Raw genomic sequence first — 23,494 nt, 5'->3', positions numbered from 1 at the left:
TGACGACTGCCGTTTTCTCCACAAGTGTAGTTTTTTTCCCCCATTTTTCAGAAATGTCAGGAAGTCTGAGAATCAAAACAGCAATTAACAATCTTCAAGTTTTAGCCAATTCTGCACGCCTCAGAGAAGCTCAAAGCCTCGCTGTTGAAATGGTAATGGGGAGTCCTCAAGGCAGTCCGGGATTGTATCTCCAGGTTTTTTTCCAGTTTTAAGACATAACTGATATCCAGTATTGTATATCATACCTTTTGATATTTTACAAGATGTTAATAGATTCACATTAAAAGGTAAAAGATAATTTCAAACACATAAACAGGACTGACAAAAACACTGAAAATATCAAGTTAAAAACAGCTCAGGAGTGAGCATTCTAACAGAAACTTCAAGTAATTTGATGACTAAGCAAAAGGCTGAAAAAGAAAGTTATGAAGATACAAGGCAATCACTACACAGGAAGATCGAGAAATACTGGGCCTATGAAATCGCCACCAAGAAAGACAGAAAAAGAAAGAAATGACCAAGTCAACATGAACACCTCAAAGGAACAGTATACTGCCTTCTTTTTAAAAAAAATTTTTAATTGTAGTGAAATATACACATCAAATTTACCATCATAACCATGTTAAGTGTACAGTTCAGTGGCATTAAGTGCATTCACACTGTCGTACAACCATCACCAGCATCCGTCTCTAGAACTTCCCAAACTGAAAGAGTAACTCCCTATTCCCCTCCCCCAGCCCCTGGCCCCCCTCATCCTCCTTTGTCTCTACAGATTTGACTGCTCTAGATACTTCATACACGTGGAATCATGCAGTTTATTTGTCCTTTTGCAACTGGCTTCTTTCATTTAGCATAATGTCCTCTTAATTCATCCGTGTTGTAGCAGGTGTCAGAATTTTCTTCCCTCTGAAAGCTGAATAACATTCCACTGTACGGATAGACCACAATCTATTTAACCATTCATCTGTTGATGGACACTGGGTTACTTCCAACTTTGGGCTATCGTGAATCATGCTGCTATGAACATGGGTGTGCAAATAAGTGTTTTGAGTCTCTGTTTTCACTTCTTTGGGGTACGTACTCAGAAGCAGAGTTGCTGGATCACATGGCAGCTCTCTGTTTGATTTTCTGAGGCACTGCCATACTGTTTTCCGAGCGGCCGCGTGCACTGCATTATCTCTGTACTTCTTTATAAAATAATGTGTGGAACCTGCTCCTCAGTAATTTCAGGCACCAGGGCAAGTTTTGCACTGACAGTTTACAATTTAAGATTCATTCTTTCTTTTAATAGACACGCACTGAACTCTTACGGTGCGTGCAAGGCGTCCCCCACCCCAACCCTCAGGATTTCAGGTGGTTTCATGGGGTCCAGTGGAGGCCAGGCCCCTGGCTAGGAGCCTGGGGTACCAAGACACATGAGACCCAGCATCTGGGCTCAATGAATAATTCACTTGTGGTTTAGTCGCAGGAGAAGACCTGTAAATAACAGAGGCGATAAAGTGCACCGGGGCTTCCCAGTCTGAGATGCGTATGGTGGGGCTGCAAAGGAACAAGCAGCCATCCCAGGATGGTCTAGAGGAGGAAGCTAGGCGGGAAAGTCACGAGTCACAGTCATGGAGGAGGTCTTATTTGAGATAGAACTTGAAGGACCAGGAGGAACTTGCTTCTGGCTGGCCAGGGAGAGATTCTATGAGAAGCAGTGGGGAGGCTCGGGGGGGGAGGGGGTGGTTGGTGGTGGCCACCAGGGGTGCCGTAAGTAGCAGGGCACGGTTGAGGCAAGGCGAGAGAGGTGAGATGAGGCTGGAAAGGTGGGTCAGGGCCAGATCACCAAGGGCCCCAAACGTGGCGCTGAGGAGTTTGCCCACAACCCAGTAGGCCGTGGGCAGACTCGGAGGGGTTTGTGCTGAGGAGAGTCGGCACCAGATCTGCTTTATGTAATGCCCCATCTGCTACAGTGGGGACAGGGGGTTGGAAGGGGACAGGGAGACTGCCATAATAGTTCCAAGGGAGCTGGCCAGGCCTGAACTAAGGGGGACCCAGTGGCAATGGGGAGGAGATGACAGATTTGAAATACATGCATTTAAAATCGTGGGACTGGCTGAGATCAGTAAGGGATGAAACATACAGAAAGAAAAGAAACGATGTGAGGACTGAGCCCTAGGGCACCCCAACATTAAGAAGTTGGGGAGAGTGAAGCCTCAGGAGCAGTGGATTAAATCCCCACAGTCAACTTGACGTACCCTGCATCTGTGGAATACCTGAATAGACAACGAATCATCCCAAAATTGAGGCGGTGCACTTTGGGAGCAACTGTAGACTTGGGGTTTGCTGTATGCAACTGACTTGTTCCTGATTTTTATGTTTATCTTAGTATAGTTTTTAGCACTTGATATCATTGGTGGATCTGTTTATTGGTTTGGCTGCTCTCTTCTTTTTTTTATTACTTAAAAAATTTTTTTTTATTTCAATAGTTTTTTAAATTTTATTTTTTTTTAATTTTTAAATTTTTTTCTTTCTTTTTTTTCTCCCTTTTCTTCTGAGCCGTGTGGCTGACAGGGTCTTGGTGCTCTGGCTGGCTGTCAGGACTGGGCCTCTGAGGTGGGAGAGCCGAGTTCAGGACTTTGGACCACCAGAGACCTCCTGGCCCCATGTAATATCAATCGGTGAGAGCTCTCCCAGAGATCTCCGTCTCAACGCTAAGACCCAGCTCCACTCAACGACCAGCAAGCTACAGTGCTGGACACCCTATGCCAAACAACTAGCAAGACAGGAACACAACCCCACCCATTAGCAGAGAGGCGGCCTAAAATCATAATAAGTTCACAGACACCCCAAAACACACCACCGGACGCGGTCCTACCCTCCAGAAAGACAAGATCCAGCCTCATCCACCAGAACACAGTCACAGTCCCCTCCACCAGGAAGCCTACACAAGCCCCTGAAGCAACCTCAGCCACTGGGGGCAGACACCAAAAACAACGGGAACTACGAACCTGCAGCCTGCAGAAAGGAGACCCCAAACACAGTAAGTTAAACAAAATGAGAAGACAGAGAAATACACAGCAGATGCAGGAGCAAGGTAAAAACCCACCAGACCAAACAAATGAAGAGGAAATAGGCAGCCTACCTGAAAAAGAATTCAGAGTAATGATAGTAAAGACGATCCCAAATCTTGGAAATAGAATGGAGAAAATACAAGAAACGTTTAACAAGGACCTAGAAGAACTAAAGAGCAAACAAACAATGATGAACAATAAAGGTGTTTAAAAAAAAAGAAGTTGGGGAGAGAGGGAGGACCAGAAGGTAGGAGGAAATTCAGAAGGTTGTAGCCACCTAGAAGCCAAGGGAAGAAAGTGTTTGCAGAAGAAGGGAGCAATGACCAGTATCAAATGCTCAGGCCAAATAGGAGAAGCACTTGGCAGAGTGGCAGCCATTGGTGACTGTGACAAGAGCAGTGGCAGGGCGAAGGTGCGGGGGAGTGAGGAGGAAGCCTGGCTGAAGCGGGTTCAAGAGAGACCAGAAGGAGAGAAACAGTGAGAGCCAGAACAGACTAGTTTTGAGCAGATTTGTTGCAGTGGGGAGCAGATGTTCAGGGTGACACCTGGAGGGGGAAGTACAGTCAAGAGGGTTGGGTTTTAGGGTGGGATAAGTAACAGCACGTTTCTATCAATGGAAGCGATCAAGGGGAGAGGGGGGATGGAGGCAGGAACCGCCCGTGAGCCGGATGACGGGACAGGTGGGCAAGGACAGAAATTGGCTTCAGGTAGGAGCTCATCCACAGAAACTCGAGGGAAGGAATAGTAGACGGACCCAGCAGGTGAGTGACTGCAGGCTTGAAACCCCTGACTGAAGGTTGGCTGTACCCTCAATAGCTGGGTGACCTTGGCAGATGGCTCATACTCAGTTACCCCATCTATCCATGGTAGCAGCTGCCTCGCGAGGTCACTAGAAGATTAAAACTGGAGGATACACGTAACTGAGCACCACCGTGTGTCCAGCACTGTTGAAGTCCTAACCCTCAGTACCTCAGAATGTGACTGCATTGGGAGAGAATCAAATCCTTAAAGGCCCTAAGTTGAAATGAGGCTGTTCCAGTCTGACTCATGTTCTTATGAGAAGAGGAAGTCTGGACACAGAGAGACACCAGGGATGTGTGTGCACAGAGGAAAGGCCACGTGAGGACACAGGAAGAAGGCAGCCATCTGCAAGCCAAGGAGAGAGCCATCAGGAGAAACCAACCCTGCCAGAACCTTGATCTTGGACTTCCAGCCTCCAGAATGATGAGACAATAAACTTCTGTTGTTTAAGCCACCCAGTCTTATGGTACTTTGTATGGCAAAATCTTGTACACCAATGTTCACAGCAGCATTATTCACAATCACCAGCAGATGGAAATAACCCAAGTGTCCACCAACAAGTTAATGGATAAACAAAATGCAGTATATCCACACAATGGAATACCACTCAGCCATGAAAAGGAATTACTGATAAAATTTGATAGGTTCTATGACATGCATAAACCTTGAAAACATTGTGCTTAGTGAAATAAGCCTGTCACAGCAAGACAAATATTGTATGAGTCCACTTATGTCAGTTATCTAGAGTAGGCAAGTTCAGGGAGATGGAAAGCACATTAGTGGTTGTCAGGGGCTGGTGGGAAGAGGGGAATGAGGCATGACTACTTAATGTGTACAGGGTGTCCTCTCGGGGGTGATGAAATGTTTTGGAACTAGAGAGAGATGATGGTTGCACAACACTGAATGCACCAAATGCCGTGGAACTATATACTTTAAAATGGTTAATTCTATGTTATATGAATTTTACCTTAATTCTTTACAAAAATAAAGGCATACCTACATGGGAAATAAAAAAGATTGCCCTGCCAGGAACATACAATGCTGAGGTCCATGGCATTCTCTTATGGCGATTCAGGTCTCACACAGAGCACAAAGCCGTCTCCTGTGTGTGTGTGTGTGTGATATGTGATACGAACATGCATAGGATATAGCAAAATAATGAAGCGTGCACCTCACTGTCTCAACTTACCAGTGCAAACCTATGTCCAAAGCTTATCCACTCCTTTTCTATGAGAGCCTCGAATCCCTTAACGGTGCGGTAATAACTGTCCAACATCAGCATGGCCAGAGACGTCAGCTGGGATGTTCGGTCCCAACCGTCGCTGCAGTGCACCACCACCGAGGTTTTCCCAGATTCTATTTTATCAGCAATTCTTACTGCCCCAGCAAGAAGCATCTTCAGAAAAGAAGGCACATTAAACCAGGCTACATTTAATTTCTATTACAACAAAAAGGATTCTGTGGAGAACACTGGAAGTTCAGGTCAATGAACCAAACAAGAATGCAATCAATTTAAGAATCACTAGGAAACGTTAGTAACCGGAGGGAAAAAAGAGAAACTTACACTAAGAAAAAACTACAGTAGTAAATAGGGTCCTTTATCAAAGGGCCACAAAGTACTTTAAAAACCTGATCTGAGGCAAGCATTATCGCTTTCTGTTATGTCACAAAAGCCCCCCCAACAAAGACCACAGTTTGGATGCTGCCCATGGAAACTATGAAAGCCCAAGTACACAACAAAGATGCACTCATTTGCAAGGCTAAGAAACCACCCAGATAGACAGCCAGACAGCCAGACAGCTTTATGGCCCAGCTGCAGAGAAATCTTAAGCAGAAAGCACGTCAAGTACCCGAATGTACTCCAGCCAGTGCGTCCCGTCCACGTTGGACAGCCACCGCGCCTCGTCGATGGCCGGGTACGCGATCTCCTTCAGTTTTCGCAGCGACTCTCTCATCACGTGAATGTTGTGGATCTCCAGGAACACGAGTTCTGCGTTTGGGTATGCACTTTCACTTTCATAGCCCCCACCCTTTGCCTGTGAAAACAAAAGATATATGTCACTTCATCTGAGTTAACTTTTCTGTTCCTTCTAGTGTTAACCAGATAGAGACCATTAAAGAAGCGACAAACTCATCTGTTTATAATAAGCCTCCTACATCCTTGTATGAGTTTCCCATGGCTGTTGGAACAAAGTACCACAATCTGAGTGGCTTAAAGTGACAGAAATTTCTCCTCTCTCAGTTCTAGTGGCTGGAAGTCCAAAATCAAGGTACTGGCAGGGCCGTGTTCCCTCCGAACCCTCTTGGGGAAGATCCTTCTTTGCCTCTTCCAGCTTCTGGTGGCCCCAGGTGTTTCTGGTTTATAGATACGTTAATCTCTGCCCCATCCTCACATGGCCTTCTCCTTGTGTCTGTATCTCTTCTTATAAGGACACCAGTCAGACTGGATTAGGACCCATCCTAATTCCATACGACCTCGTCTTAACTTGATTACATTTGCAAAGACCCTATTTCAAATCAGGGCCACAGTCATAGGTGCCAGGAGTTAGGACTTCAACACATTTTTTTTTAATGGAAACACAGTTCAACCCACAACAATCTTCCATCACCCATCATCAGTTTTAAAAATGATTAACAACTGGATCTTACACAAGGCGAATTGGGTTTTAAAACGTTCTACCATCTATCTGAATAAAAAAGTTGTATTGTGGACTTCCCTGGTGATGCAGTGGTTAAGAATCCGCCTGCCAATGCAGGGGACACGGGTTCGAGTCCTGGTCTGGGAAGATCCCACATGCCACGGAGCAAGTAAGCCTGTTCGCCACAACTACTGAGCCTGCGCTCTAGAGCCCACGAGCCACACCTACTGAGCCCATGTGCCACAAATACTGAAACCCACGCACCACAACTACTGAAGCCCACGCGCTTAGAGCCCGTGCTCCGCAACAAGATCAGCCACCGCAATGAGAAGCCCGCACACTGCAACAAAGAGTAGCCCCCACTCACCGCAACTAGAGAAAGCCCGCGCACAGCAACAAAGACCCAACGCAGCCAAAAATAAAAATAAATAAATAAATATTAAAAAATATAAACTACTACCACAAAACTTCTATATAAAACAATTTGTAAATCCCAAACAGTGAGATTTATTTAAGTAATTTAAGTAAAATAAAATGCAAGTGTAACAAAAAAGGGGGATATGGCTCACCCCTTGGTAATCTCATAACAAACTCTGGTCTACAATTAGCTTATATTTTGCAGAGGTCAACATCCAAAACACATCTGTTATGAGAATATAGAGAAATCGAAACCCTAATACATTGCTGGTAGAAATTTAAATTGTACAGTCTCTGTGGAAAAAAGTTTGATGGTTCCTCAAAAAGTTAAACACGGAACTACCATCTGGTCCAGAAATTCCAACTCCCGCACAACTAAAACCAGGTATTCACATGAAAACTTGTACACAACAAATCATAGCAGGAATATCCACAACAGGTATCAGGTGGAAGCAACCCAAATGTCCCTCAATGAATGAGCAGATAAACTGTGCTGTATCCCTACAATGGACTATTTTTCAGCCACACAAAGGCACGGAGTACTGGTACACGCTACAACACGGAGGAACCGTAAAAACATCACGCCAAGTGAAAGCAGCCTGGCACATAAAACCACACAGTGTATCATTCTATTTATATGAAGTTTCCAGAAGAAGGCAATCTACATGGAAAGTAAATTAGTGGTTGGCAGGTGTTGGGGAGAGTGGGGGATGGGCGGCGACTGCCAGTGGGCACAGGGTTTCCATCTGGGGCTGTGGAAGCGCTCTGGAATGAGACAGTGGTGACTGTCTAACAACGCTGTGAACAGACCAGAAGGCACTGAACTGTAAACTGTGGACTGGTTTCTGGGGGAGGAACAGAGCGCTGGGCTTTGAGCGGTGGGGCTGTCTCGGGAGCAGGGCGCACAGCTCTGGAGCACGGAAGAGGGGCAGGGCGGCGGCTCTGGGGACGGTGTCCAGGGCTCAAGGACAGCGTGTGTGGTGAGGAGAGCAGTCAGTCCAGAGCCTGCGGAAGGCCGACATTTAGGGAATGCAGAGCAAAAGAGACTGAGGAGAGCGGCCAAAGACTGGAGGATAAAGAGAAAAGGGAAGAGAGTCTTTCAAAAAGGAGAGGGTACTCACTGTGTCAAAAGCTCGCGAGGTCGTGACAAGAAGGTACTCGGTGGCCTTACCGTGAAGAGTCCAGGCCAAGACGGGCACGGGGGCAGGGGAACGGTGGAGCCAGCTGCGAGGGGACGGGGACGGTGACTCCGGGGAGGGCTTATCTGCACAGCTGGGACAGACTTCACGGGAAGGAGTGGGCACAGGGGCAGGGCGTCGGGGGAGGACGCAGCGGGGAGGCCACCCTAGTTTCCGGGGCGTGGAGGTAGGGGCGGGGTGGGGGGGAGTTCCCGTCTGAGGCTGGGTGTGTTCTGTGCCAAAGGGTCGAGGACGAAGGGCGTGGGGCAGGGCCATCCAGGAGAGAAAGAGTTGTAAAGGGCTGACCCAGCCCCTGGAGGGCCCAGGGGAGGCAGGGAGCCCGGCAGGAACCCGCGGCCCGGGGCCTGAGCCTGGGGTCCCGCTCGGCGGCCCGGGTGTGGGCCTGGGGCGGGCGGGCAGGGAGGTGGGGGCAGGGGAGTGTGCCCCGAGCCCGTGCCACAGCCATGCCAGGGGACCGGAGCCCAGCCAGCGGGGGCGGAGCAGGGGCCGAGGACCTGCTCGAGCTCAGGAGCCGCAAACACGACTGGCGGGGAAAGAAGAGAATGTCGTCATCAGGTCTGGATGCGCCCGTCCTCTGGCTGGCATAGGATGACGTGAGGCGCTCTCACTCAACAGAACACTCTCTGAACACAAACTGTGGCCAAAGCAGCCTAGAGCTTGGTCCTGCCTGCGTGGCAGGATGATGTTTTCATAAACGATATCCTTGGCGCCCACTGAAGACACTGCTGGCCGAGGGGTTAAAGGCACAGGCTTTGGTGGCACGGAGCGTGGGTTCGTCATCCCAGGTCTGCCACTCAAGTAGCTATGGGTCCTCACCATCTCTCTGCGCCCAGCTTTCTCACCGGAAAGACTCCAGGGGCTCACTGTGGGGATTAAATACTAACTAAATAAACGATCTTAATGAACGCTAATCCGTGCGAGGCTTGGTGCGCGCCCCCCATACTCGGGCACTGATGTATTATGACCTCCCCCAGCACCTACCTCAAAAAGCCCCAAGCTGGGCAGGGACCCCGTCCCGCTGAGGAAGACCTGAGGCTGGGGCACAGGCCCCACGCCCAGAAAGCACTTCAGCATGGAGGGTGTGGGTGCTCAGGGCTGGTGTTAACCAGGAGAATGTAGTTAAAGCCAGTTTGTTGCCTGGAAACTGATTACTAAAGCTCCAAACAAGACAAATGACAATCAGAAAATGGGATCATGGGAGAAAACGAGCATAAGTGCCTACTCCATGCTAGGACAGAGAGCAGGCACCCGGAGGTCTGGAGACAGAAGAGGGGGAAGGAGGGTGAGAAGGGGCCCCACCCATACCCCAGCAGGGACAGGGGGAGGGGGCTCAGAAAGTTCTGGAAGACTCGAACCTGCTGGCCAGAACTCTCTCTACGGGGGCAAAGCAGGGTTCCAGAGGGAAGCCAGCGATGTTGGGACACTGTTCCCCACTGGCCCCCAAGTCCCCAAGGATCAGCTCATAGCAGCAGTGGCGGCAGGGCAATCCTCAACCCTCAGAAGAAAGCCTAACACCCCTTGGGACGGAGGCAGCTGAAGGATGGACTCAGGGTTCATGATTTCAAGCCAGCTGCTCAGCGCCTGGTGAAGGCCCGCCGGGATGCCGATCCTAGGCAGCAGGGAGGATTCCCAGGTGAGAAAAGCAAAGCCTCAGAGAGGGCTGGCAACTCCCAAAGGCCAAAGGCAGCAAGTGGCAGGACAGGTTTCCCACGCCCCCAGACTCCGAAGTCCACACACCTCCCCCTGTTGCAGACTGAGCATTTGAATCCCCCCAAATTCCCATGTTGAAACCTGAATTGCCGATGGGATGGTGTTAGAATGTGTGGCCTCTGGGAAAGATTAGGTGATGAAGGAGGAGGCCTCACGATGGGATTAGTGCCCTTCTCGGAAGAGACGGCACAGAGCTTGCCCTTTTCTGCTCTGGCAGTGTGAGGACACAGCAAGAACGGGGCTGTCTACAGCCAGGAAGCGGGCTCTCACCACGCACTGAACCTGCTGGTGCCTTGATCTTAGACTTCCAGCTTCCAGAGCTTTGAGAAATAAATATTGCGTTTATAAGCTACCCAGCCTATGATGCTTAGTTACAGCTGTCCAAGCTAAGACACCCCTCCCCCTAGTTCTCTCCTGGACACTCCTCCTCTCCTGGCATCTGGGACCTCTCCCTTCCTCTCTGCGGTCTCCTCCCGACCACCTGGAGCACCCTTTCCTTCACTGAGTTCCTCTCTTACCCTCCACAGACAGCATTTCAGGCGGTCTGGTGCCTGGCCCCGCTCACATGACCTAGGCTCCTTAGGTAACTTCATCCACTCCCCTCCAAGGCTGCAACCTCCACTCGACCTCCAACCTGACCTTTTTCTGAGTTCCAGAGCTTTATCGTCCCCACACAGGCTCCTCAACTGCAACAGGTTAAAATGAAATTCCTTGCCTGCATGTTCACTTTCTCAAGAAGAAAGCTGACCTGAAAACCTCCATAACGGAGTCTGGACTTTTGAATTAACATACAATGCCACTCACCATCAGGTCCTCCATTGAGAGATGACCCTGCCCACCAGCCAGCAGCTCTTTGTTCCAGTCGGGGAGCAGCTACTGTGTGACGGCCCAGTTCTGGGGATCCAGCTGTGCTCAAGATCCTCCAGTCCCTGCTACCACGTGGCCTATGGCCGAGGGGCAAGATGCACACTGAATGAGGAATCCGCCGCGTGCCGAGGGCCACAGAAAGGAAAGAGCAGAGCACCACGGCATGGGAGACTTCCACTCATCTGGAGAGACCGCGCTGGGGAAGTGACATTCGAAGTGCCATCCGAAGGACGGGGTAGTGGTTAGCTACGTGGGCAGAGGCTGGGAGACGACACTGGGATATGCTTAAGGAGCTGAAAGACACCTGTCATAGCTGGGAGGTGGGCCTGGGGGGTGTGGCGAGGCCGAAAGGGAAGAGCCCGCTGCTTGGAGGGCTTCAGAGCCCTGTTCAGGAACTGGATGTCACTGCCTCTGTGCGCTAAGGGCGCGCACAGAGCTGGACCTTTAGAACCACTCTGGCCATGATGTGGAGACAGGATTGAAGGGAACCTCTACAAAGTACCAGCAAAATGAATCCAGCAGCATATTAAGGAAATTATACATCATGACCAAGTGGGATTTATCCCAGAAACGTAAGGGGGTTACATGAGTTTCCGAGGCCTGCAGTAACAAAGTACCACAAAGCAGGTGACTTAAAACGACAGAGATTGATTCCCTCACAGCTCTGGAGGCTGGAAGTCCAAGATCGAGTTATTGGCAGGGTTAGTTCCTTCCGGAGGCTCTGGTTTCTGGTGGCTGCCAGCGGTCCTGGGGGCTGTTTAGCATGTAGCTGCATCACTCCAATCTTGGCTTTCATCGTCACATGGCCACCTTCCCTCTGTCTGTGTCTCTACATCACCTTCTTATCAGGACACGAATCATTGGATTTAGGGTCTACCCTAATCCAGTCTGACCTCATCTTAACTAATTACATCTGCAAAGACCCAATTTCCAAATAAGGTCACATTCTGAGGTCCCAGATGATCATGAATTTGGGGGAGATGCTATTCGAGGAGTAGTCGACATACAAAAATCAGCCAATGTAATACACCACATTACCAGAATGAAGGGGGTAAAAAAACACATGATCATCTCAATTGACACAGAAAAGGCCTCTGAAAATCCAATACCCTTTCATGATAAAACCATTCAACAAACTAATAGAGGGGAATTTTCTTAACCTGATAAGGGCATGTATGAAAAACCCTCAGCTAATATACCCAGTGGTGAAAGACTGAAAGCTTTCCTCTTAAGATTAGGAACAAAACAAGGATTCCTGCTTTCACCACTTCTATTCAACATGGTCCTAGAGAGTAAGTACCCTGCTGGCTGCTAGATGGGATTCTGCCAGATTCATGAATTGCCTAATAAAGCCAATTAGATCTTCAAAAAAAAAAAAAGCAAAACATGGTACTTGAGGTTCTTGCCAGGGAATTAGGCAAGAAGAAGAAATAAAACACATGCAGATTGGAAAGTAAGAAGTAAAACTCTCTCTACTTGTGGATGACATGATACATATAGAAGAGCTAATGGGGACTTGGACAGATAACTATCCTTGTCTGGTTCCTAGACACATACACCACTATAGTTAACATCATTCTAGACAAGCAGTTTGGTGTCCTGCTCCTGTCTCCTCTGCATGGGATAAAATATAATGCACTGCCCTTGCTCTATTGGATGTTTAGAGATTGCCTCTGTGAATGTAGCTTTTCTCATTCTTTTTTTATTTCCTGGGGACAGTACTACAGTGGTGACAGGAAGTATGCAGAGACGGAGAAAGACTGACAGGGGTCGCTGATCCGCCAGGCGTGGGGAGTAAGGGGAGCTAATTAAGGATGACTCCCCGTGGTAGGCTGACAAATGCCGCCTTCCCCCCTCCCCACAAAGATATCCACACCAAATCCCCGGCAACTGTGAATGTGACTTTTTTGGGGGAAAAAAAGGGACTTTGCAGATGTGATTAAGGTTCTTGAGATGAAGTGAGAATACTGGGTTATCTTGGGTGGGCCCTAAATGCCATCCCAAGTGCCTTTGGAGGAGAGAGGAGGAGAACACCCAGAGACACAATGAGGGGGAGGCCGTGGGAAGACAGGGGCAGGGACTGGAGGGCAGCTGCCATGTGCACAGAGGAGCCACCAGAAGCCCAAAAACGCAGGGAATGGATCTCCCCAGAAGCCTTCAGAAGGAGCACAGTGCTGCCAGATCCCGGAACTGTGCGAGAATACATGTGTGCTGTTTTAAGCCACCAAGTTTGTGGTCATTGGTTCAGCACCTCAGGAAACTCACGCGCTGCCCATCTTTCTCCCCACCCTGGTCCTCTCCCAGCTTCCCCGACTCAGTAGCTGACACCACCACTCACTGCCAGGCCAGACCCCGGGGCAGGGTGGGGCTAGCCTCTCAGCATCCTATACTGATACACCCGGCACTGTGCATTCTCCTCACCCAATTGCAATCCTTACGCAGCCCTCTACATGAGACACTGTCACCTCCCCTGTTACAGAAGAGGCTTCTGGAGAGGTTAAGTAACTTGCTCAGGGTTCTATCGAGCACTAAGTGGCAGAGCAGGGAGGAAACCCCACATGTAACTGAACACAAAGCTGAGGGTTCTCACTACCCTGTCTCTTAGGCTGGTCTGGATACACTGAGGTTTTGTTACCTGGGAGACAGCCAAGAGGGGACGCCAACCAGACGACGGGATGGAAATCCCATCTGGACCTCAGGAGGGATCAGAGCGGGATAGAAACTTGGGTGGCAAACTGAACACACAGGGAGTGTTGAGAATCAGGGCACTGGAGGAGATGGCCCAGCGAGATTGGGCAAAGGAGAAAAGAGGACCCCAGACTGGGTTCCAGGCGTGCTGCCATCTGCCAGTTGGGAAGAGGGAGAGGAAGCAGTGAAGGAGGCTGAGCCGGCCAGGGTGCAGAGAGGGAGTGGTCCAGGGCAGAGATGTCATGAGAGTCAAGAGAATGGGGCCGTCCACTCTGGGTCAGTAGCAGAGATGGCGAACTTGACCCGAAAGCTTTCTCTGGGACAGGCACCCACGCAACCTTCACATCCACTCCAGGAAGGAGGTGTGCTGTCACTCCCAGTTCAGATGAGGCGATCATGGTCTAGAGAGATGCAGTAACTGCCCACGGTCAGGTACAAACAACCACGCTGCCTCTACGCTCCCGCGGAGCACGCTGGACGCCCCCCGCCACCCCGCCTCACGGTGGGGGCCGCTTGGCAGTTTGTGCGCCTGGCCCATGGCAGGCACGTGCCTCAAGGGCCATGGGCGCACCTGACGGCTTGTTTGCTCTTTGAAGTAGGAGGGAAGGGCTCCTCCCGAGAGTGAGACGGGGGACGCAAGACGTTGGCTCTTTGGAGATTGTGGTCAACGATGGAATCATCAGTGAGCAAAGAAGGGGCACAAGCTGCCAAGAGAAACAAAGACCCCCAAGCACTGCTTAGGGGGACACGGCGGGGGAGCCCTCAGACACCCCCCTTCTTGCCATTCTCGTGAATGACATGCTCTGGCACACCGCTGAATGGGTCCCGTGCTGTCTAGAATGCCCTAGGGGCCCGTCTCTTCCCGCTGATCATCCAAAGCCAGCTCAAATGTCACCTTCTCTGTGAAGCCTCGCCCAGCGGCACGAGCTCCCCCAGCACACTGAGCTGACACCTCCTACGTGTAGCCTTGTCTGTCCTGGTGTTTCCCCCAGCACCTTGTCCCTAGTACATGCTCATTACGTGTTTATTACCTGAGCGTCACCTTACAGGTAGGCGTTGAGATGGTAAGGGCTGTCCCCACCATCCTCATACCTGAAATTCCTTGTGGAGGGGTCAGGACTCTTACTGCCAGATGCCTGCCTGCGGGACCACACTATCAGCAAGTCATTTGTGGGAAACAGAAATGACGCCGTTCAGAGCCCTTCCCGTTGGAAAGCAGGTGCTGGAGGCTTGACCGCACAGCCTGGGCCTCTTCAGCTGGTGGGGATCAGATGGGAGCTGGGTGCGGATGGCAACTTTGTGTATCTGCCTTGTTTCACATAGCTGACTCCATTCTAACAGAACTTCAGGCAGATATGAATTAATCAAGTAATCACCATAGTTCACAGATTAAAGGGACTTCCAAGGGCCTCATGATCCTTTCATTAAAATACTTACTAGATTCTCTAGGCGATCATTCTCTTTCTGGGTCTTTACTTAATTAGTTCAGCAGACAGGATTGTGGAGGGGCAATGAGACGACAGGATTCCCGAGGGCTAGGGACCCAGGAGGCCCGGCTGTGGGCTACCCCGCCAGAGCCCACCCTCACTGGGCTCTTTGAACGGCATGATGGTTTACAAGCAGTACAGAAGGAAACCTTCTGCAGCGGCACTGACAGTGTACCTTGTTGGTGCTGGCGACCTTGTTTTGCCGGGCGTCAAAGATGATGAGTTTGTGGGCCTGCGCATTAGCATCCATGATCGTTTGCAGGTACTTCTCATCTTCCTTGCAGCGTTTATCATTGGGACCCACAAGCGGCTGGCTGCAACGGGTAATCGTTGCCTGACTTTCTGGATGAATCCATGACAACACCTAGTGTTTGAAGACCATAAATATTAGTACGGTCCTAAAATAATATGTGCTCTAATGACCAGGTAGTGAAAACAAGTTCTCTTCTCAAGCACAGCTGCTTCTGCATATTTTCCACAAAGGGGAGGAGTCAGCCTGAGGACAGCGTGATAGTGGCCCTGGGACTCAATGTTTGGGTCAGGCTGAAAGAAGTCTGACTAAATGAGCTCTAAGAATCCCTGTCTACCTTTAAAATTCTATGATTCTAAGAAAACCAGAGACTAAGTCAAACTATGACTGACATCAAGCCCCATTTCTATTTGATTGACTAGTTTTATTTTGTCTCCTAATTTAAAAACACCTTTGGCTCTCAACAGTGGCGTACGTGGCCGTATGAGGACAAAGTAAATATACAGTCTCTTAATGAAATCTAAAGCTAAGACCCCAAGCCTCCCATTTTCCTCCAGCAGCCAAGTGACTCAGGGTTATACCAGAGCACAAACTCGGGGCTCAAAAACGTTCGCTCCCTGCTTCTCTGTGGTGATAGAATCCTGGGTGTACACATATATCGAAACTCATCAAATTGTATCCATTAAACACATGGAGCTTTTTTTATATATCAACAAAGCTGTTTAAAAAACTTCACCCCCTGCTGGCTGCTGTCTACTTTTGCAATGGTGCCCCTTCCAGTATAGGTAGAGCCTTGCACTCAGTATCTAAGAAAGAATGCATTTTCTCGAGGATGATTCACTAAATTTTTTCTGTCTTGCTTTTTTCCATATTAGATCGAGTACAGTATATATTTATATCTAAATGACAAAGTTTATTACTTACCGGGATTCTGCCTTTTGCTCGAAACGCTGCCACTTTTGAAAGGTCGTCATCTTTTACACTAGTTGGCACGACAATGATGGCGGGGTAGGTGTCACAGAGCTCATAATTACTGTTTACTTTGGATATTTTCCAACTCTCATTTGGCAAGCCCTGCAGGGTGTCAGGGGGCGGAGAGGAGCACACTTTTACACTTTCAAAAAGTACTAAGCGTGGACCACATCCATTTCTTCTTTTCTTTTTTTTCAAAAATTTATTGATTGATTGATTTTTTTGGCCACGGCATGCGGGATCTTAGTTCCCCGACCAGGGATCAGACCCGAGCCCCCTGCAGTGGAAGCGCGGAGTCTTAACCATTTGACCGCTAGGGGAGTCCCCATTTCTTATTTTCTACTAAAATCCATTTGTAATTTATTGTTCATTGCCACTTAAAAGTTTAAATACACATTTATTTAATATAAGCCATTTCCTACCTAACTCATTTTTAAAAAAAAAACCTAATGAAGCATAATTTCCAAACATACTAAAACATGAAAATTGTATACTTGAATCCCAGTCGTATGCATTTCTTGTCATGTTTTCTATAACGAATGAGCATAGTGCTGTTCCTAAAAATACCCATGGAAGTCATTTAGAGAAGCAGAAAGTTCTTAAAAATGTCTAAAATAAGGAATATAAAATGACCATACCAAATATAAGGTGCAGGCAAAGAGTAAATGTCATGAAAATAATGTCTGATTGGAGTATCTTCAAACTAACCACGCACTGAAGAGCTTCTAGGCATAGGGACACCTCATCGGACCGCTGTAGCCATGCCATATACTTAAAATCGAATTTAAACCATTGGTTTTGATCCTTACTCATCAATTTGCTACCAGAATATCTAATAAAAACCATCTGGCTGGTTTGGTTTGTCAACCCCCGTCCCCGTACTCCACTTGCACTCTGGAAAAAGGAAGAACAAACAGCACCATAACCAAAGGTTTGGTATGGGGAGAACGGACATCCAGAGCTGAAGAACCCACAAACTAGATGAGTTACACCCACGGACAACATGTTTCAAAAGGTTTCTTCTCCACTACATTTCTACCCTTTTAGGAAAAAGATGCTCAACCTATTATTTTCCGGTTGATAAGCAACACACTTTACCTGTCTTTTATATTCAGATACTGGATCATAAACTTTCCATCCATTCACTGGAAATTTTTCTTTATAGTTGAATGCAAAGAGTGTCTGGATATAAAACCACAAAATACATATGTCAGCATTTCTTTGCTATGTCATATGCCCACTATTAAAGCTTTTCATTCAGTTATGAGCTGAATGTATTAAGATTCCTACTTTAATCTGTAAATTTTGAAGCAACAAATTGGCAGTTTTCTTCATCCTACACAGAACTGACAAATTTTAAATATTCTAATATTAGTTACCAACAGGGAGAAAAGAGATAAAGGAAACCTCTGGAAGAAAGAATAGTTAAACATGAAATTTTTAGACCTCCATGAAGGCATTTAGACCCACACATAAAAAGATTTATTTTGGTATACTTACCTGCCCATTGGAAAGAGGAAATGCATGTTTGTTGAGGTTTTCAAATATCCCTAGTTTACTCTGTTCTTCTTGTTTATAAGCAAGTCGCAAGTTCCTCATATCCTGTTAAACAATTAGCAAAACTCGTTTATTCACCATGTATTGAGTACCTATGAAGTAGACACCATGCTACGAAGAGATAAATAAAATATTTTTATTCATTTCTCATGAAATATAGTCGGCCCTCCCTATCTGCAGGCTCCACATCCACAGATTCAACCAAGCACGGATCGAGAACACTGGGGGAAAAAGTTCCAGAAAGCTCCAAAACACAAAACTTGAATTAGCAGAGTGCCACCAACTACCTACACAGCACTGACATTGTATTCGGTATTATAAGTAATCTAGAGATAATTTAAAGTACACAGGAGGATGTGCGTAGGCTGTATACAAATACTAACGCCATTTTATATAAGGGGACTTAAGCGCCCCAGATTTTGGTATTTGCTGGAGGGAGGGGGGTGTCCTGTAACCAATCACCAGTGGATACTGAGGCAATTCGCAAAGCACCTCCAACAAGATAATAAAAGATTAAGTGAGGAAATTGGAACAAAGGGGACATGTTGGGGAAAAACCTCATCAGATGGAACCAAGAATAAGGTTAGTACATAAAAGACATGCCATCAAGTCCTGTGCACTTACTTGCTAAAGGTGTGCCATAGAATCAGTTGCGGGCTTTAAGCTGCTAAAAGAGTCAATTACGGAATTCACACCATCCATCAAATAGAAATGCGACAGAGGTTTCTCCTCTGAACTCATAGCAAGGACTCTGTGTCATGTATGGCCCTCAGTGACTTCCTTACAGAAATTATAATGCCGTTTCTCAAGATCGGTTTCTGAAAGCACCCTGCCATGCGAGCTGCCGGCCCAAAGCTCAAGTGGAAGTTGTCAGGAGCAATGCCAACGAGGTGGCTCTGACGGTGCAGTTTCTTCCTGGGAATGATCTGAGCACTACCCCCTGACCCTTCTAAACCTACATCATTAGCTAAACACAAAAATCTCATTCTTCTTTAACCTTACATCAGATTTGAAAATAAATATGACCACAAACAAATTAAATCAAGAGCAACTGGGGAAGTGAGGAAGTTACTGTTGTGATATTATTTGTAACAGCGTAAGAATGGAAATACTAACCTAAATGTCCATCAATAAACAGGGTCTGGCTAGAGACTACTACAAGCAACTATATGCAAATAAAGTGGACAACCTGGAAGAAATGGACAAATTCTTAGAAATGCACAACCTTCCGAGACTGAACCAGGAAGAAACAGAAAATATGAACAGACCAATCACAAGTACTGAAATTGAAACTGTGATTTAAAATCTTCCAACAAACAAAAGCCCAGGACCAGGGGGCTTCCCAGGCGAATTCTATCAAACATTTAGAGAAGAGTTAACACCTTTCCTTCTCAAACTCTTCCAAAATATAGCAGAGGGAGGAACACTCCCAAACTCATTCTACGAGGCCACCATCACCCTGATACCAAAACCAGACAAAGATGTCACAAAGAAAGAAAACTACAGGCCAATATCACTGATGAACATAGATGCAAAAATCCTCAACAAAATACCAGCAAACAGAATCCAACAGCACATTAAAAGGATCATACACCATGATCAAGTGGGGTTTATCCCAGGAATGCAAGGATTCTTCAATATACGCAAATCAATCAATGTGATACACCTTATTAACAAATTGAAGGATAAAATCCATATGATCATCTCAACAGATGCAGAGGAAGCTTTCGACAAAATTCAACACCCATTTATGATAAAAACCCTCCAGAAAGTAGACACAGAGGGAACTTACCTCGACATAATAAAGGCCATATATGACAAACCCACAGCCAACATCGTCCTCAATGGTGAAAAACTGAAACCATCTCCACTAAGATTAGGAACAAGACAAGGCTGCCCACTCTCACCACTATTATTCAACATAGTTTTGGAAGTTTTAGCCACAGCAATCAGAGAAGAAAAAGAAATAAAAGGAATCCAAATCGGAAAAGAAGAAGTAAAGCTGTCACTGTTTGCAGATGACATGATACTATACATAGAGAATCCTAAAGATGCCACCAGAAAACTACTAGAGCTAATCAATGAATTTGGTAAGGTAGCAGGATACAAAATTAATGCACAGAAATCTCTAGCATTCCTATACACTAATGATGAAAAATCTGGAAGAGAAATTAAGAAAACACTCCCGTTTACCACTGCAACAAAAGGAATAAAATATCGAGGAATAAACCTACCTAAGGAGACAAAAGACCTGTATGCAGAAAATTATAGGACACTGATGAAAGAAATTAAAGATGATACAAATAGATGGAGAGATATACCATGTTCTTGGATTGGAAGAATCAACATTGTGAAAATGACTATACTACCCAAAGCAATCTACAGATTCAACGCAATCCCTATCAAACTACCACTGGCACTTTTCACAGAACTAGAACAAAAAATTTCACAATTTGTATGGAAACACAAAAGACCCTGAATAGCCAAAGCAATCTTGAGAAAGAAAAACAGAGCTGGAGGAATCAGGCTCCCTGACTTCAGACTATACTACAAAGCTACAATAATCAAGACAGTATGGTACTGGCACAAAAACAGAAATATACATCAATGGAACAGGATAGAAAGCCCAGAGATAAACCCATGCACATATGGTCAACTAATCTTTGATAAAGGAGGCAAGAATATACAGTGGAGAAAAGACAGCCTCTTCAATAAGTGGTGCTGGGAAAACTGGACAGCTACATGTAAAAGAATGAAATTAGAACACTCCCTAACACCATACACAAAAATAAACTCAAAATGGATTGAAGACCTAAATGTAAGGTCAGACACTATCAAACTCTTAGAGGAAGACATAGGCAGAACACTCTATGACATAAATCACAGCAAGATCCTTTTTGACCCACCTCCTAGAGAAATGGAAATAAAGGCAAAAATAAACAAATGGGACCTAATGAAACTTAAAAGCTTTTGCACAGCAAAGGAAACCATAAACAAGACCAAAAGACAACCCTCAGAATGGGAGAAAATATTTGCAAATGAAGCAACTGACAAAGGATTAATCTCCAAAATTTACAAGCAGCTCATGCAGCTCAATATCAAAAAAACAAACAACCCAATCCAAAAATGGGCAGAAGCCCTAAATAGACATTTCTCCAAAGAAGATATACAGATTGCCAACAAACACATGAAAGAATGCTCAACATCATTAATCATTAGAGAAATGCAAGTCAAAACTACAATGAGATATCATCTCACACTGGTCAGAATGGCCATCATGAAAAAATCTACAAACAATAAATGCTGGAGAGGATGTGGAGAAAAGGGGACCCTCTTGCACTGCTGGTGGGAATATAAATTGATACAGCCATTATGGAGAACAGTATGGATGTTCCTTAAAAAACTAAAAATAGAACTACCCTACGACCCAGCAATCACACTACTGGGCATATACCCTGAGAAAACCATAATTCAAAAAGAGTCATGTACCACAATGTTCATTGCAGCTTTATTTACAATAGCCGGTACATGGAAGCAACCGAAGTGTCCATCAACAGATGAATGGATAAAGAAGATGTGGCACATATATACAATGGAATATTACTCAGCCATAAAAAGAAACGAAATTGAGTCATTTGAAGTGAGGTGGATGGACCTAGAGTCTGTCATACAGGGTGAAGTAAGTCAGAGAGAGAAAAACAAATACCGTATGCTAACACATATATATGGAATCTGAAAAAAAAAATGGTCATAAAGAACTTAGGGGCAAGACGGGAATAAAGACACAGACCTACTAGAGAATGGACTTGAGGATATGGGGAGGGGGAAGGGTAAGCTGGGACAAAGTGAGAGAGTGGCATGGACATATATACACTACCAAATGTAAAATAGATAGCTAGTGGGAAGCAGCCGCATAGCACAGGGAGATCAGCTCAGTGCTTTGTGACCACCTAGAGAGGTGGGATAGGGAGGGTGGGAGGGAGGGAGATGCAAGACGGAAGAGATATAGGGATATATGTATATGAATAACTGATTCACTTTGTTATAAAGCAGAAACTAACACACCATTGTAAAGCAATTATACTTCAATAAAGATGTTAAAATAAATAAATAAAAAATAAACAGGGTCTGGCTAAATGTACTACAGTACCACTAATGGAATACTATGGAGCTGTTACAAACAAGAAGCAGCTCGTTATATACTGCTCTTAAGGAGACACAAGATACATGGTTAAGGAGGGAAAAAAAGGGGCAGCACAGTGTATGTAATATACAACCATTCACATTTTCAAATACATACTTGTGTGCATAGGCCATCTGTGGAAACTGGTAACAGTGGGTGCCTGCAGGGAGCAGATCAGGGTGGCTGGGTGTTGGGTGGAGGGAAACTTACTTTTTACTACACACAGTTTTTGTACTTTTTGAATTGCATATCACCTGTTTAAGCACGGCCCTGGTAATTCTAGGCTGGAAAACATTTTAAAGCAGCTATTAGCAAAAACTCACCCCAGCCACAAAATATACCATAGGAAAACAGCCACAGGACATCTGCCTAAGTGACATAAGTTCCTGCTGTGCCCTCCCTCCAAGCTACTCTGGCTACACACGTGCCAGCTCACTGACTGAGCTGACTTGCTATTTAGGATTGCTCAGAGGGAAAGGCGTTACAAGCAAAGGAAACAGCATGTGTGAAGCCCCAGGAGTTTGTGTGGGGTGGGGATTGGGGGGTACAAGGCAAGTGTGAACAACTCTAGGAACCTGGATGGCAAGAACAAGGGGAGGGTGGCTGGAGAGGGAGCTGCCGAGGAAAGGAAGTCCGGCTCACACCGCGGGGTCTCTGTAAGTTTTTCCTGCAGCCCAAGGGTAACGGGCAGCTAGTGAAGAGCTCTGAGTAGGGAAGTGACCTGTTGCAGAATTGCAGAATTGATCAAACGCCCCTCTGGTTTCAGTTCTGCAACGGCTTCGCACTGCTCTGCGTGCGGCACGCTGGACTGAGAATCGGGACAGCAGTGATTGGTCCTAGGGGAGGACTGCCGTGTGGCGCCCAAGGTGAGCCTAGTAAGCCAGCAGATTCCCGACCTGGCACGGTAAAGGGTTATTTGAAAAAGTGGATTCAACTGCAGTCTAGGGCCAACCAGAGGAACGTCTCCTCAGAGATTTGATCAAAGCAAACAGACTGGCAGGAATCTAATCCAAACCCCAAGTTGGGAAGGGACCTTGATGATGCTGTAGGCCGGATCTCTTGCCTGGTATTTTAATTATTTATTTATTTATTTTTGGCTGTGTTGGGTCTTCGTTTCTGTGCGAGGGCTTTCTCTAGTTGCGGCAAGCGGGGGCCACTCTTCATCGCAGTGCGCGGGCCCTCTCACTATCGCGGCCTCTCTTGTTGCGGGCCCTCTCACTATCGCGGCCTCTCTTGCTGCGGAGCACAGGCTCCAGACGCGCAGGCTCAGCAATTGTGGCTCACGGGCCCAGCCGCTCCGCGGCATGTGGGATCCTCCCAGACCAGGGCTCGAACCCGCATCCCCTGCATTGGCAGGCAGACTCTCAACCACTGCGCCACCAGGGAAGCCCTTGCCTGGTATTTTAGGTGGGTTTGTTAGTAAACTGTATTCCATGAGGCAAAGTCATTGGGAATAAAACATCAGTTAAGGAGTTTCTTAAATGACTAGTCCTCATCAAAGCTGTCACACAAATTTTACTTAACCCCTTGGAGGAAGGGGCGAAAACCAAAAATAAGCATGGCTCAGGTGCAAATTCCAACATAGCCAAGAAACTTAACTGTGTTTTTAATCACAGAATTTATGAATATTGTTGTCCCTTTAGGAAGTCTCTGACTGAAGACTAGTCT

At 46.7% G+C, this 23,494-nt stretch overlaps 1 protein-coding gene across 11 annotated transcripts in view; it reads right to left on the bottom strand.

Moving 5' to 3' along the window:
* Positions 1 to 23,494, bottom strand: part of MTMR1 (myotubularin related protein 1) — a 67,640-nt gene that overhangs the window by 16,500 nt on the left and 27,646 nt on the right. For all 11 annotated transcript variants that reach the window (XR_009500348.1, XM_059911652.1, XM_059911651.1 and 8 more), the window contains 6 exons: positions 17,587 to 17,688; positions 17,185 to 17,268; positions 16,039 to 16,188; positions 15,040 to 15,228; positions 5,708 to 5,893; positions 5,047 to 5,253 (listed from right to left, as the gene is read on the bottom strand). Coding sequence is in view for 10 of the 11 variants with exons in the window: in XM_059911652.1 (XP_059767635.1) it covers positions 5,047 to 5,253; positions 5,708 to 5,893; positions 15,040 to 15,228; positions 16,039 to 16,188; positions 17,185 to 17,268; positions 17,587 to 17,688 (918 nt within the window). In the remaining variant the exon portion in view is untranslated. The remainder of the gene's footprint in view (positions 1 to 5,046; positions 5,254 to 5,707; positions 5,894 to 15,039; positions 15,229 to 16,038; positions 16,189 to 17,184; positions 17,269 to 17,586; positions 17,689 to 23,494) is intronic.

This window comes from Balaenoptera ricei, chromosome X (assembly GCF_028023285.1).
Source record: "Balaenoptera ricei isolate mBalRic1 chromosome X, mBalRic1.hap2, whole genome shotgun sequence".
Lineage (NCBI taxonomy): Eukaryota > Metazoa > Chordata > Mammalia > Artiodactyla > Balaenopteridae > Balaenoptera > Balaenoptera ricei.
The sequence above is the reverse complement of the archived record's forward strand: the minus strand, read 5'-3'. Positions and strand labels throughout refer to the sequence as shown.